Source organism: Choloepus didactylus, chromosome 1 (genome assembly GCF_015220235.1).
Source record: "Choloepus didactylus isolate mChoDid1 chromosome 1, mChoDid1.pri, whole genome shotgun sequence".
NCBI classification, from domain to species: Eukaryota; Metazoa; Chordata; class Mammalia; order Pilosa; family Megalonychidae; genus Choloepus; species Choloepus didactylus.
Window position 1 is genome coordinate 109,196,024 of NC_051307.1, and position 16,068 is coordinate 109,212,091.

At 41.0% G+C, this 16,068-nt stretch overlaps 1 protein-coding gene across 7 annotated transcripts in view; it reads right to left on the bottom strand.

Moving 5' to 3' along the window:
• The window catches only part of LOC119536983 (eukaryotic initiation factor 4A-II-like), a 94,919-nt gene that overhangs the window by 12,305 nt on the left and 66,546 nt on the right, over nt 1-16,068 (bottom strand). For 2 of the 7 annotated variants that reach the window (XM_037839654.1, XM_037839643.1), the window contains one exon: nt 2,144-2,421. The exons of the other annotated variants lie outside the window; for them this stretch is intronic. In XM_037839654.1, coding sequence (XP_037695582.1) covers nt 2,366-2,421 — 56 coding nt within the window. In that variant the 3' untranslated portion in view covers nt 2,144-2,365. Of the gene's footprint in view, nt 1-2,143; nt 2,422-16,068 lie in introns of those variants that run through there. 7 annotated transcript variants of the gene reach the window in all.

The window sequence follows — 16,068 nt, forward strand, 5'->3', positions numbered from 1 at the left end:
CAAGCTTTCGCCAACCTGTGAGCAAATTCTGGGACTCTTACCCTGCCTCACCTCGCCCTTTCTTACAGGAGGCCCCTTGTGGATTTTTGATTCCTGGTCTGAGCTCTCAGCCCTGCCTCTGCCAAGGTCACCTGTGCTGTCCTGACGTCCTAGCTGGACTGTGCCTCTCAGAGGGGAATGTGTAATTGGGCATGTAAGGCCACGGATTACAATGCAAAGGTCCTAGGTGTTTGAAAAGTAAACCTTGAGGCCTTGATGAAATTTGGGGTGACATGATCGTGAACTTTGAGGTTATATTAGCAGCTTTAGACCACTACCCTGGGGCCTCCCTAGTGAGAGATGTTCTTGTTCCCCTGCCTTGGGGATTCCTGGTGGAAAACCTTGGGAAGCACAGCCCATCTCACTGATCAGGGGTGTTCTGGAGTTTATTTTGAGCCAGAGATCTGACAGCCAGTCCACCCGCTGCAAGTCAAAATAGGGTTTTGACCTTAATTTCACAGCTGAGCTTTCCAATTTCCTGCTGGGTCTAAGTGGTAATCTGATCCCAGGCAGCTTGGCTGGGCCTGGCATCGGGCTGGCCCCAGCATTCCTTCACTGCGCCCTTGCAGCTTGTGCTCTCTGCTGGTGTTTGGCGATCTCTGCACCAGCCTCCTTTCTGCTGGGGATGCAGCCTTTACTCAGGATCTCAGTTCTGCTCTCCACCTCCCCTGGGCCCATGGCCTCATTTTCTGTTCCTGTATGATGTCACAATTCAAGACCCTTGGTGCTGGAGCCTACCCTTGGGTCTGTCCCACCCCAACCCCAAGCTGCCAACGTCAGCCTACATTCTCACCAACCACTCTGGTTTTCACTTCCCTTTTTGTTTCTGGCACCTGGAAGTTTTCCTTTTGTTCTTGCATGCTCAGATGTCTGCTCTGTTATTGATTCCTGCTGTGACAGCCGCTGAAACCCTTGTCTGCCCCATCTCTGGTCATCTGCCTGGGTCTCTAACCTGCTGCCTCCCCTGGGACCTCCAAATATAGACAACTCTTCACCCTCTTTGTCTTGACCTCTAGTTACCCCAGCACCAGTGTGTCTCAAGGATCTCCTAATTTCTGAGGTTTGGAGGAAGGAGAGCAAATGAGGATATGGGGTTTCCAGGCTACAAAATTTTTAGGAGCTGGGTGGAGGGTAAAGGTTGTGACAGACCACAGTAAGTGAACTTTCCCACTCCCTTAATACAACTAAACCTGGTTCCTCCAAGTTTGGCACTAGAGGGAGAAACTCCCAATGGGTACAGAGTTGGATCTCATAGCCCCAGCTCTCTTCCCCATAAGGAAAGAGTCCCTTACACAACTCTTCCGTTGATTTCCTGAAGCATATCTAAGACTAGGCTGGAACATTTAAGTAAGACTTTACTTTTGACTTAAAGATGATATAGGGAAATAAACACAGAAAGGAACATATTCTGGATGATAAAGATTGTAGATTCAACTGTCCCTAGGAGAAACAGTGTTTGTCCTTAGGAGGTGTGACTGTGTGTGTGTGTTTGTGCAAGCGCACACATTCTAGGTATACTTGATTATGAAACAGATACAGTTAAAGAAACAGGTGTGGCCTTCTCCCCTGTAAGCCTGGGAACCCTATAAGCCAGGACCCAGGCTCATTTTTCCAAGAGAACTTTGTAAGCATTTGGTGCCAGTCAACCTTAGTTCCTTAAAAGTTCTGGTCATATACGATTAAATGAGCATCATTTCAAATATGAAGAAAAAAAAAGAAACAGGTGCATTTAAAAGAGACGTGACCATTTTTGACAACCCAGCATGGACCCACTGTGTGCCCAGGAGTGCTCCCAAACCTCCACCTAGACTCTTCTGAAGACAGTTAAAGAGAAAAGTTGTAATAAAACTTCTTTTAGCCCATATAGGCCAGAGTGGTGCTTTCAAACTTTTTTGACCCCATCCCACAATAAGAAACATATTTCCATTCTCCTGTATTTTCCTTAAAATGCTGTTCACACTAGATTAATTTCATTACCCACCAATGAGTCATAAATCACAATCCACATTTTAAAAACTTAAAGTTGGAGGTTGCTGACCTGGGCAAAGTCAGGGCAGTGGTGAGGGGAAGTTGGCAAACCCTCAGGTTAAACGCTTAGAGCAGCAGAGAACAGAGGAAAAAATCTGACTGTGCAAAGGAATCTATGAGCCTGATCTAAGGAAAACAGGATTTTTGTGGATGAAATTCTAATCTTTCATAATAAAAAATGTAGTAATTGGGGCATCTATTGAGTAACTTCCCAGAAACATGAGACTGAGCCAGAAGTAGTCAGAGACTGGGACAATGTCACAGTGAGTCCGGGTAGAAATGATGGGGATTTTAATTATCAAAGTACTTCCTGGTAGAATGCAGCATTCCCAGAAAAAAGGTCACAGTAGAAACCTGGAGGAAAAATGATACGTTAGACTTTGTTTTGGCAGAGTTCTCAGTGGACACTGGTGAAGGAAATAATAGTGTGGATCTTTGTGAGACAGCACAACAAATACTTACTGAGCACCTATTATATGCCAGGCATAATCTAGGCAGTAGGGCTCCATCAATGGACAAAACCAAAGCCCTGCTCGAAGAGCTACATTCTTGTAGAAAGAGAGACCAGCAGCAACCAAATGAGAACATACTATTATGTCAAGTAGTTATCAACGCTAAGGGGAAAAGTAAAGCAGGATAAGGGACATGCATGTTAGTTTAAGTAGGGTGAGCGGAGATGCCCTTTCTGATAAAGTGACATTCAAACAGAGACTTGAGTGAAAGTGTGAGGCCTGCGAGTATCTGAGGGAAGCATGTTCCAGGTAGAGGGAGAAGCAAATGCAAAGGCCCTCAGGTGGAGCAGGCTTGGTGTTCTTAAGGAATAGTACAAAGTTTAATCAGAGGAAGATGATGTTTTAGTTTCCTGGCTGCTGAAACAAACATGCAACGGGTTGGCTTAAACAATGGGAATTTAGTGGCTCATAGTTTTAAGGCTAGGAGAAGTCCAAAATCAAGGCATCATCAGGTGATGTTTTCTCCCAGAAGACTGTGGTGTTCTGGGGCTGGCTGCCAGCGATCCTTGGTTCTTGGCTTTTCCGTCACATGGAACTGCACATGGCGGCCTCTCCTGGTTTCACTGGGTTCTGTTGACTTCTGGCTTCTTCCCATGGCTTTTCGTCTGTGTGTCTGAATTTCATTCTGCTCATAAAGGGCTCCAATAATAAGTTTAAGATGCATCCTGATTCAGTTGGGCCACACCTTAACTGAAGTCAACCTCATCCTATTTACAATGGGTTCACACCCACAGGAATGGATGATTATGAATGCGTTTTTCTGGGGTACAAAGCTCCAAGCCACCACAGATGCTAGAGAACAAGACAAGTTCAGAAATGCTAAGGATTTGTAAATGTTACACACATATCCGGGCCTGTGGCTTGCAAATTGAAGTCTGCTACATTCACAGGAGGCACTTAACAGCTAGGATTGCCACTCTGAACCCGAGGTTTTGGTGAACCCAACAACCATTGGCCCTTTCTCCAAATCCTTGGTCTTTCTAATCCTGTCCTGTGCTCTCACATCATGGTGGGCTGGGGCTTGCTCTCAAAACCACCCAGCCACACCAGTCTAGGGGTGGTTAGGGGTAAAGTGTTTCAAGCAACTAACACCTACCATTCAAACCCCAGTGAAAAGAAAAGGAAACCGCAACACTCAAAGCCTAGAGACCTGCTTATCTACTCTGCATCCTGTGGTGACAGGTATATCGGTGGTAGCCTTGGTGGGGGTGGTACAAGGCAGGTGTAAGCTAGAACTTTCAAAGTCAGTAAGCTCCAGGAAGCCTAGACAACTTTTCAAGGCATCTTATCAGTAGCCCAAAGTAATGTGCACTAAGATTCATCACATTAAAAACCAAACTAATAAATACCCTTAGTGGCTAAGTGCAACCCAACAAACCAACTTACAAATGTATGTGAAATTCATGGCCAGTCAGATGCAATCTAGAAATTAGGAGTTAAAAATGTTATTTCCAGGTGGTTTCGGAGACTGCATGTTCCCAGGAGGTGGGCTGGAATCCTCAGTAAGAGCCCAGGCTGGAGATGAGGTGAGGGTTAGAAAAAGCCACAACTTGGTGACAACCTCCCTGACTCTCTGGCCCCACATCAACAAAGTAAGGCAAGAACAGTATATATCTCACAGAGTTTTTGTGAGGCTTAAGCAAGATCATGGATGTAACTATGTAGAACAAGCAAATTCACAGAGACAGAAAATAGATTACAGGTTACTGAGGACAAGGGGGGAATGGAGAGTTTCTGTTTGGGGACATGAAAACATCTCAGTAATGGTGATGGTATCACAACATTGTGAATGTAATGAATACCATTGAAGTGTACAATGGTTAAAACTGGAAATTTTTTATTGTATATATGTTACCACAATAAAAAAATTAAAAAACAAACAAACAAAAAACCCAAGCTCATACATACCAGTAAAATGCTTAGCTCACTGCCTGACAGATAGGAAGTGTCCTTAATTGACCAAAAGTCCGTGGGGCTGGGGACTGCTTCCTAGTTGGTCTGTGTAACTATAGCACCTAGCACAGGGCAGGACACATGGTGAACTCTCAAAGAATGTTGCTGCATCCACACCTGTCAGGGAGTCCTGAGAAGCTGCCACACTCCCATAATTACCACCACCATTACTGATCACCTCCTGGACTCTTGACGCACAGAGGTTGAATGATGAAAACCATAGGTATCCTTAGCTCAGCCTGTGCAATATTTTAAAAATTTGCAACACTGGAGCCATATTGCTACTTAACAACTGGTCAGGGCAGAATGAGGAACGTTCTCTTTAGAAAGGGACTTGTGCTCCACTGACAAACCTGCTTGGCCCCCAAAAACGTTTGAGACTGCAGCCCCTGACACACACTATCTGTTTAATCCTTGCATGAACCTATAAAGTAAATTGATGCTTTATGGATGAGAAAATGATGACTCAGGGATGTTGAATGGCTTCCCAGAAGTCATATGACAAATTAGTGGAATCAGGCTTGTGCACAGGTCTGTGGGTCTCCCAAGCTCGTGCTGTGCCCACAGCTGTTTGGGAGAGGAGAGCATGTTGAATGCAGTCATGCCCTGTGTCCCACTGAGCCCCATGATTCTATGAGTTGGGGATTTTAGATCATGTATGTTGCAATTCTAGGGTCACCCTGATGAATGCCAAAGTCTAGAAATACTTACTACTAACCAACTGCGTGGTCTCTGCACGGCCAGCAACACTTGCCCCCCACCCCACAAAGAAACAAACAAAAATCAGACAAAAATGAGGGGGTGGACTTGGGAGGTGAACTCACTGCCCCCCACCCCTACCCCCCCACGTGAGACCTGACTCCCAGGGGTGTAAATCTCCCTGGCAATGCAGGATATGACTCCCGGGGATGAATCTGGACCCAACATCGTGGGATTGAGAACATCTTGACCAAAAGGGGGATGCGGAATGAAACAAAATAAAGCTTCAATGGCTGAGAGATTTCAAATGAGTCAAGAGACCACTCTGGTGGACATTCTTACGCACTATATAGATAACCCTTTTTAGGTTTTATTGTATTGGACGTAAATACCTGAAACTACCAAACTCCAATCCAGTAGCCTTGACTCTTGAAGACAACTGTATAACAATGTAGCTTACAAGAGGTGACAGTGAGATTGTGAAAACCTTATGGATCACACTCCCTTTTTCCAGTGTATGGATGGATGAGTAGAAAAATGGGGACAAAAACTAAATGAAAAATAGGGTGGATGGGGGGGATGATTTGGGTGTTCTTTTTTCTTTTTCATTTTTTATTCTTATTCTCTTTCTAGTATAAGCAAAATGTTCAAAAATAGATCAGCGGCGTGATGAATGCATAACTATATGATTGGTACTGTGAACATTGTACACCATGGATGATTGTATGGTTTGTGAATATATCTCAATAAAACTGAATTTAAAATAAAAAAAAATGAGGAGGTGGCAATGACCTCTAGATTTATTTCCGGTCCTAACAGACTAGCATGCAGGATGTAGCACTGCACTTTTAAAAGTGTCCACATGAGGGCAGAGGATGAACACGTGCTCCTTAGTTACACTGCTAGCGATGGGGTGGAGCCAAGGACTCCCCCAGGGTATATTTTTCTAAAAAGAAATAAACGGCAGGTCTCAATTGCCAACCATCTACCTCTGTTCTAGCCCCACAACTCCCTGCCAAACCTCCCATCTCAGAGTGAGCTCTTGGAGTAACCATGGCCTGTCCTATCCTGGAGTCATTGAAACTAAGATGTCATCAGTTGAAAGGAATGATAGAATTGGCCAGTGCATGAATCCAGCTACCAGTTTTTCTTTGCTTTGAAAGTGCCTTCCTCTATTTTCAGGGATTTGGCAATTTGCCTTGCCTTCCTTTGTGTTCCTTAGTATAATATAGGCAATCCTTTTATTTAGGTCGATCTAAATCATGTTTCATAGGATTCAGTGCCTCTTGCACATCTTTTGTCAAATTAATCCCTAAATATTTCATATTTTTATGCTATTTTAATATTTTATATCAATTTCTGATTACTTATTGCTAGTATATGGAAATCCAATGGATTTTTTGGCACATTGATCATGTTTCCTGAATCTCTGCTGAATTCTCTTACTGGTTCTAGAAGGTTTTTGATGTTGCTATTGTTTTGTGTGTTATCTTGATAGATTACATCAGATTTTACACATAGATGATCATGTCATCTGCAAATAAGAAGTTTTACTTCTTCCTTTCCAATCTGGATGCCTTTCTTTCTTCCTTCCTTTCCTTTCCTTTTTTCCCCATTGGTGTTGGATAGGGATGAGTGGATATCCTTGGCTTGTTCTTGATGTTAGGTGGAAAGCTTTCTATCTTTCAGCATTAAGTATCATGTAAGCTGTAGGTTTTTCATGGGTGCTGTTTATCAGGTAGAGGAAGTGCCCTATTCTCAGTTTGCTGAGAGCTTTAAATTGGGAACTGATGGCTGGATTTTTTGTCAAATGATGTTTCTGCACCTTTTGAAATATGAAAATGGTTAGTTACATTGATTTATTTTTGGATGTAAAGCCAATCTTGCATTCCTGAGATAAACTCTTGGTCATGGTGTATTATTCTTTTTGGTAAAATTTCATTAAGAATATTTTGCGTCTATGTCCTGGTAAGATGTTGGTCTGTAGAGTTTTTCTTTTCTTGTTATGTCTTGTTCTGGTTTTGATGTCAGGGCAAGGCTGGCATCATAAAATGCACCACAGAGTAGTTTGCATTGAATAGGTATTATTTCTTCCTAAAATGTATGGTAGAATTTACCAGAAGTCATCTGGGCCTAAAATTTTCTTTTTGGGAAGATTTTTAGCTGCAAATTCAATTTATTTAATAGATATGGAAACATTGAGATTAACTATTTCTTCTTGAGTAGGCTTCAGTAGTTTGCATCCTTCGAGGTTTTTTTCCCCATTTCATCTAATTGTTGTATTTATTGACTTGAAGCTGTTCATCGTATTCCCTTCTTATCTTTTTAATAGTTGCATAATCTGTAGTGTTGTCACCTCTCTCATTCCTGATATTGACTAATTTATTTCGTCTTCCTTTCTTTCCTGTTCAGTCTGGCTTGAGGTTCATCAATTTTATTTGTCTTCCCTAAGAACCATCTTTGATTCCATTTTTTTCTGTTTTTTTTTCTGTTTTCTATTTTACTGATTTCTGCTCTGATCTTATTTCCTTTCTTCTTCTTACTTTTGGTTTAATTTTCTCTTCTTTTTCTAGCGTCATCATCCTAGGAAGGGATATGGAGAGAGTCAAAGACTATCATAGTAGTTTTTAATCCCCACCCCCCTTCCACTTTTATTCACTTTGTCTTCTACCCAGCATACTGCCATTTAGAATATTTGCTGTTGGTTTTGGATAGTTATATTAAGTGTTTATTTTATTCCTATTTTACATAGAGTTTTTGTTGGAAACAGGTGCTAAGTTTTATCAAATATGCTTTTCAGAAACTATTATACTCACATGGTTTTTCCGCCTTAACTTGTTGACATTACAGATTGTTGTTTGAGATATCGAACCACCCTCTAGAAGTACAATCTTTTTGGTCATGGCATACTTATTATTTTGAAGCTCTGCTGATCTCTGTTTTCAATATTTAATTAAAAATTTTTGTATTTATAGTCATGAACAAAATAGGTCTATAGTATTTTATACTTTATTTATCAAATCTGGCTATTAAAGTTATGTAGGCTTTACAATATGAGTTGGTAAGCTTCTATCTTTTTCAATGACTTGAAATAATTAAAATAAAAGACCTTGTAATCACCTGCTCTTTAAAGATTAAGTAAAATTCAGCTGTGAATCTATCTGGCTCTATTGCCTTTTTAAATTGTAGATCTTTATTTCAGTCTCCTCCATTTTAATTGCCCTGTTAACATCAAATTCATGTCAACTTTGGTAATTTATATTTTTCTAAGAAAGCACTCTTCTTCTATGAAAAAAACTGCATGACTTTTCTCTTATGATTATCTTAAACTCCTCTGAATTTGTGTTTATGACTCCTTTGACATGCTTAATCTTGCTTTTTTTGCTCTCTTGTTTTTTTCTTAATCAAGCTCATAAGAAGTTTATCTATTTTATTGCTGCTTTCAGGGGAACAGCCTTTGGATTTGCTTATCCATTCTACTTTTAAAAAATATATGTTCTATTTTATTAATTTCAACTTTTGAAATTAATTTTCTCTTTTACTTTTATTCTTTTTCTATTATCTTAAAATGAGTACTCATTTCCTCTATTTTTGTAAATATTTTTATTTAACAATAGCTTGCATATGGCAAGTGTACAAAACATTAGTGTAACAGCCAATGAGTTTTTACAAAGTAAACACACCCTTATAACTACAACCCAGGGCCAGATATAGAAAATACCAACTCTTCACAAGCTTCCCTCTGGAGAACTTTAGGGTTATTATCCCTCAAAGAAAGCCACTACTCAGGCTTCCATAACCATAGACTATTTTGTCTGCTTTTGAACTTTACATAAATGGAATCATATAGTATGTACTCTTTTGTTCTGTTTTTTTCACTAAATATTATATCCAAGAAATTTTTTCATATTGTTGTCTACAACAGTATATTGTTTTTTTCCATTGCTATATAGAATTCTATTTTATGATATATGCCATTTATGGATTTATTCTACCGTTGATGGGCATTGAGGTCATTTTCAGTTTTTGGCTATTTTGAATAGTGCTGCTAGGAATATTTTTGCATATGTCTTTTGGGATACATAAATACCTAATTTCTATTGATGAATATCTACAGGTAGAATGGTTGAGTCATAGAGTACACCTATGATTAGTTTTAGCTGATACTTCCAAATAGTTTCTAAAAGTGGTTGTGACAATTAAATTCCAACAAGAAATGTACAGGAGTTCCAGTCACTCTACTTCATCATCAACAATTGATATTGTCACTTTTCAAAAGTTTTGCCATTTTTGGTAGGTGTTAGTTATATTTTATTGTGGTTTTAATTTATGCAGAGGATTTAATTTATATTTAGCTTAATGATAGTAAATACTATTTTATATGATTATTGGTCATTCGAGCAATTGTGTGTGTGTGTGTGTGTGTGTGTGTGTGTATGTGTGAAATGACTAATCATTTGTGAAGTGACTGTTGACATCTTTGCCTAACTTTTTTTTATTCATTTTATTGAGATATATTCACATACCACGCAGTCATACAAAACAAAGAGTACATTCAATTGATCACAGTACCACCACATAGTTGTGCATTCATCACCAAAATCAATCCCTGACACCTTCATTACCACACACACAAAAATAACAAGAACAAAAATTAAAGTGAAAAAGAGCAATTAAAGTAAAAGAGAACACTGGGTGCCTTTTTTTGCTTGTTTGTTTGTTTTTTCCTTTCCTCATTTTTCTACTCATCCATCTATAAACTAGACAAAGGGGAGTGTGGTCCATATGGTTTTCCCAATCACATTGTCACCCCTCATAAGCTACATTTTTATACAATCGTCTTCAAGATTCATGGGTTCTAGGTTGTAGTTTGATAGTTCCAGGTATTTACTGCTAGCTACTCCAATTCACTAGAACCTAAAAAGGGTTGTCTATATTGTGCATAAGAGTGCCCACCAGAGTGACCTCTCAGCTCCTTTTGGAATCTCTCAGCCACTGAAACTTATTTCATTTCCTTTCACATCCCGCTTTTGGTCAAGAAGATGTTCTCCATCCCACGATGCTGGGTCTAGATTTCTCCCCAGGAGTCATATTCCACATTGCCAGGGAGATTCACTCTCCTGGGTGTCAGATCCCATGTAGAGGGGGAGGGCAGTGATTTCACCTGCCAAGTTGGCTTAGCTAGAGAGAGAGTTGCCCAACTTTTAAAAATAGGGTTGTCTGTTTATTTCTTATTAATTTCTGGACATCCTTTATGTATGCTGGATATGAAACCTTTGTTGGTTCAAATACTGAAGATACATTCTTCTACACTGTGGCTTGCCTTCTCATCTTTTTGGCAATATTTTTTGATAAGGTGAAGCTCAAAATTAAGCACACTATTTTGTTCCCTTTTTGATATGGTCAAATGGGTTAATAAAACCTTTTCCCTTTCTACATGAGAATTCAACCTTCAGCTAATTTTTAAAATTGATTCCTCTGGAAACCTGGTAGTGAGCTTACACCTGCACGCTCCTGAGAGTGAACGCCTCTTTAAATTTTGTGTCTGGGCACCTTGCTTGCCTCCACTAGTTCTGGCCCTGATTCCGAGTCTCAGGATACGAATTCTAGTGGTTTTAAAACATGTCCACAACTTCTTTGATGTTCCTGCCTTGAAAAAGTGGAGCCTATTTCCCTTCTCTTTGAGTGTGGCTGGACTTAGTGACCCATTTATAATGAATAAATAGGCTGTGGCAAAAAGTGGCAGTACAATTCTGAGACTAGGTCATGGAAGTCATTGTGTCCTCTCGGATCCCTTGCTCTGGGGAAGCCAAATACCATGTTGTGAGGACACTCACGCATCCCTGTAGAGAAGAACCATGTGGCAAAGAACTGAGCCTCCTGCCAGCAGTCTTGTGAATGAACCGCCTTGAAAGCAGATGTCCAGCCCTCAAGCTTTCAGACGGTGCAGCCCCGAACAGCCTCACTGCACTCTTACGAGAGACCCTGAGCCAGAGCCACCTCGCTAAGCTGCTCCTAGATTCTTGCCCCTCAGAAACCATGAGATAATGAGTATTTGTTGTTTTAAGCTACTAAGTTTTAGGGAATTTGTTACAGGGCAATATGTCAAAAAATGTCAAATAAAAAAAACACATCCATTTATAGACTATGTAAAAGGAATACCTTACCAGTACACCACACTAATAGTAGGGATAAATAATTAGGGGCTAATATGAGCTTTGGGGTATTTTGGGTTATGATAATTGTTTAAAATTGAGAGTGATGATTGCACAACTAAGTGAAGATAACGTGAGACATTGTTTATCTTGCACAAAATGTATGCTTTGTGAAATTAGGAAGCCCCTACTTAGTAAGTCAAGCCCTCAATCTTGAGGTTTGCTCTTGTGAAACTTATGGCTTCCCCTTATGTAAAGGGGAGGCTAAGCTGACCTATAATTATTCCTAACAGTCACCTCCAGAGAACCTCTTTTGTTGCTCAGATTTGGCCTTTCTCTAAGCCCAACTCTGCAAATAAATTCATTACCCTCCCCCCTACATGGGACATGACTCCCAGGGGAGTGAGTCTCCCTGGCAACGTGGGACACAACTCCCAGAAATGAGCCTGGCCCTGGCATCAAAGGATTGAGAATGACTTCTTGACCAAAAGGGGGAAAAGAAAGATAACAAAATAAGGTTTCAGTGGCTAAGAGATTTCATATAGCATTGAGAGGCTATCCTGGAGGTTACTCTTATGCATGCCCCAGCTAGATACTCCAAATGGCCACAGTAAGCCAAGCCAAAATCAACAGTAGTCCCAAAAATGCTAAAGAATGCCTAGGTCCCTATGTGAGGGTGTATAAACGTTTCACTCACTAAGTTTATTTTTCAGAAACTTAAATCCTCCAGAGTATGCCTATGTCATGTAAGTCCCCAAACACGGAGGCGACAGCCTCTTCGAGAACAACCAGATGCACTCCCCTTCCCCATAATGTCCACACCCCTTTTCAATATGAACAAGTTAGGGTGATCACTGCCCAGATATCCCTGAAGATTGAGAACACTGAATCTGTATGTAAATATCTTTTTTTAAATTTCTAGGGTATTAGAATAGCTAGAAGGAAATAAGTGACATGGTGGCACTGTAACTCATAACATTCTTTGAAATTTGCTCTGTAGCTACTTGTTAAATGGCATTTCAAAAGTTGTCATCTTTCTCTTTCTGTTTTATTTCACAATAAGGAAATAACTAAAATTGCAGAACAGTAACCTGTAACATTCTTTGAAATTTGCTTATTTGTTAAATCATACCTTGAAAATTATCACTTTTCTGTATGTATGTTATATTTCATAAAAATAAAAATTTTCAGTAAATCCATATTAATCAATTAAAAACAAAAACAAAAACAAATCCAGACTTGGTAAGGAGAGACTTTATCCAAAAGGATTATTTTAAGGGGGAAAGGAGCTATTGCAATGAAGGTAGAGAACTGTTTTAATAGTGAGAATGTTCTGAGCATCAGATCAGCAAGTGTCTCATGAGTTAGGCAAAATGGGATTTTTTTTTTTAATAGAAAGGAAAGAACCAGGTGTAGGGAAGTGGATGAAAGGGCAATGTGATCAGTTAGTAGATCAGAAACTGTTCTATTCTGAAGCTGCCTATTTTCTGGGAGGCACCTCTCAAGTTCAGGGGCCTGGAGGAAGGAAAGAAACTTAACCGAAGTTTGGTTAGCAAGCGTTTTGTTCTGACTGATCAGTGGGGACAAGCAGTTCAGCTGATCATTGGAATTGACAGGCTCTTTGTCTGGCCTTGTCACAGGGAAAGAAGGGGATCCATGAGTCTTCTCTAAGTCATACGAGGAAGGATAGTTTGAGGCAGTAAACCATTTCCGGAATACAAAGAGTGGGGAGATTTCTTAACCTTTGCTATTTTCCAAGACCCAGAGGACTCAGGTAAAATTTAATATTATTAGTAACGAGTATGTGGGGACTGGGTGAAGAGATCAGGGGAGAGGGAGATGCTGGCTCTGGGATGTGCTCCCCCACATCCTGCAGAAGTGACCTCGGGAGCATCTGCAGTAAACCCGAGAGAATCTTTAGGTCTGTCAACCAGCTTTAAGCCAGGACAAGCAGTAAAGACAGAGAAAGAGATGGTATAGCTGAAAGTCCCGTAAGACAGCAGCGGAGAGAGCCTGGTGATGGACTGACAGAATTATTTTAGGGGTCATCTAGAACATTAGCCTCTAGGTAAGCATTTGCCTGAGCTTGGAAAGAGGAACAATCCTCCAATCCTCCAAGCACTGCGATGACCTAGATTCTGCCTCCTTGTTGGTGGACCCCCTCACGTCCTGCGACAAAGAAGTGAAGGACAAAGGATCCACTTGGACAGTCACGCGGCAGGCACAGGGGCCTCCTTGGCTCGCGGTGCCACAGGTGAGGGGGTGATGCCTGGGCACCGCTGAGCCACCCAGTTTAGTTTAGACCAGGGTTCTTCAAACCCACAGGGGCATGAAAATTTTACATCCCAACACAGTGCACACTTGTAAATATGTCCATAAAATTGTGACAAAATTTTATGGAACAATATTTACCTTTACAATGCATGATGCCCTCATATTTTCTGTTCTATGCTATGCTATGCCATGCCATGCCCTTCCATCCCATCCTATCCTATTCAGAGTCATTCTATTCTTTTAAAATGCTGGTCCAGATCCTCCAAGTTGATTTTATGACCCACTAATGGATTGTGACCCACAGTTTGAAAAACACAAAGAGGAGGAACAAGAAAGAGAAGAGTGTTTCCAGACAATGACTTGTTCATCCTGCATATCCCAAGTCTCCTGTAAGAAATCCAGAATTCCTAGAACTGGCAAGCCTTAGAGAACAGCCTCAGTCAAAGCAGCCACTGTTTTACAGGGGAGGACAGTGGGGCTCACAGGGGTCACCCTCCCAGGTGTCATTACTGACCACCAGGCTCTGGGCACAGTGGGGACTTGCTTCAAGTCCCAGGGTGGGAGGAGCTGAGTCAGGGCCAGAACCAGGTCTCCTGACTCCTGGGCGATGCTTCCTTCCCTCACCCACCACTCACAACTTCCAGAACTGCCCTTTGCTCCATCTTATATCATCTCCATGTTTAATCCCATCCTCCTGGATTCACGGGCCACAGGGTATATGCTACCTTAGGTGCTAAGGAAGTAGCAGCACCTTGTGGACCCACGAATTGGCCCAGGGTCAGGCAGGTAGCAGGCATGTGAGTGAATCAGTGAGAGGCCTGTTGCCTGGTGGTTGGAGCAGGGGCTTTGGAGTCAATCAAACTCAAGTGCAATTCTGATGTTGCAAATCTCCAGCTGTGTGACCTTGGGCAAGTCACTTAACCTCTCTGAGCACGAGTCTCCTCATCTCTTATGGGGATATTTTGCAGGATTGGTGTGAAGACCAGCAATAACGGGTATAATGTTTAATTCCTGACACACTGTGGGAACTCAAAAACAGCACATGCTATGATTATTGTTCATAGTAATTACAACATTACTAACTAGAGGGTCTCAGAACAGCTTTGGGCATTTCAAATGTGCTGCCTTTACCTAGTTTGAGGGAAGATTTGGATGCCATTGTCTTCATCCTAGACATAAAGAACACACACCTAGGGGAGGAAAAGCCTTACTAATAAGAGCAGAGGAAAAACACAGACAGAGAGACAAAACCAAACTGAGGACACAGGCTCTTGCCAAGCTTTCAGTCTGGTTACAAGTGATAGCTGCAATCTTGAAAAATGGACGAATGATCCTGGTCCTGGCCCATGTCCAGTCGTGGGCTCAGAAGAGTCCCTGGGGCACTCCCAGTCCACGGACCAGAAAAAACACAGAGAGTGTTGGTAGAGAAGGACAAGATGCATGGGAAAATAGGCTGTGAAAATGCATGCTGATAAAGACTGGGGAGCATTCCTCTCAGCAGTCCATCTTCGTAGTTCTCCTTAAATGATTTATAAAATTTTCAGTTTTTGGACTTAGTGTTTAGAATACTAGCGTCATCATTTTGCTTTAACTAATTGAATGAAATATCTTAACAAGTGAAGCTAACAGAGAATTAAATTATCCTGATTAGAATTAAAGACTGACAACAAAATCAATTATTTTTGCTCTAAATTTGGCTTTCCCCATCATATCCACTAGGTGGCGCTTAGGGATCACTGTAGATGCCACTAGTTCAGTGGCGGCTCTCCCCACACAGATTCAAAATGGGGAAACAATATTTTTCTTTTGGTACCATCTAAATTTTTCTTTTCCTTTCAGAAAAGAAAGGCAAACAATTTATGCACAACTTTTTTTTAGGACTCTAGCACACAAATGGAGGTATAGGATGCCATTTCCCTCTCTGAAGTCCTGAACTCCAGGTGTTTTTTCCCTTACCTGGGAGGAACAAACAGGTAATGGTATCAGTTAGGAAGTATTGAGTGACAGCTTATCCTAAGCAAAGTGCTGTGCTAAGAACTTCACCTCATTCATTCTTTTCAGGGAGATTATAAGATGTCATTTCCATTTTGTTTGAAAATATGCTATCATTTTGTAGTAAGAGCCCTGACATAAGAATTTAAAGTATGACTACTTCCACCCCATGAGGACACTGACTGATAGGTGAATCTAGTGAACTAGTCTTCAGAAAGAGACCTCTGTTGGGTACCCAGGTTTTCTTTCCTGGCAGTGACAGCTCATATGACTGAATGGTGTGCTTAAAATTTTTGCAAAAAAAAAAAACAAACAAAAAAAACATCAGGAAACATCCGGATACACAGCGCAAAGTCTGGTCCAGAAATAAAAGGCAGAAGCTGGGGTAGAGAGGAGCTAGTGATCACAATAGACAG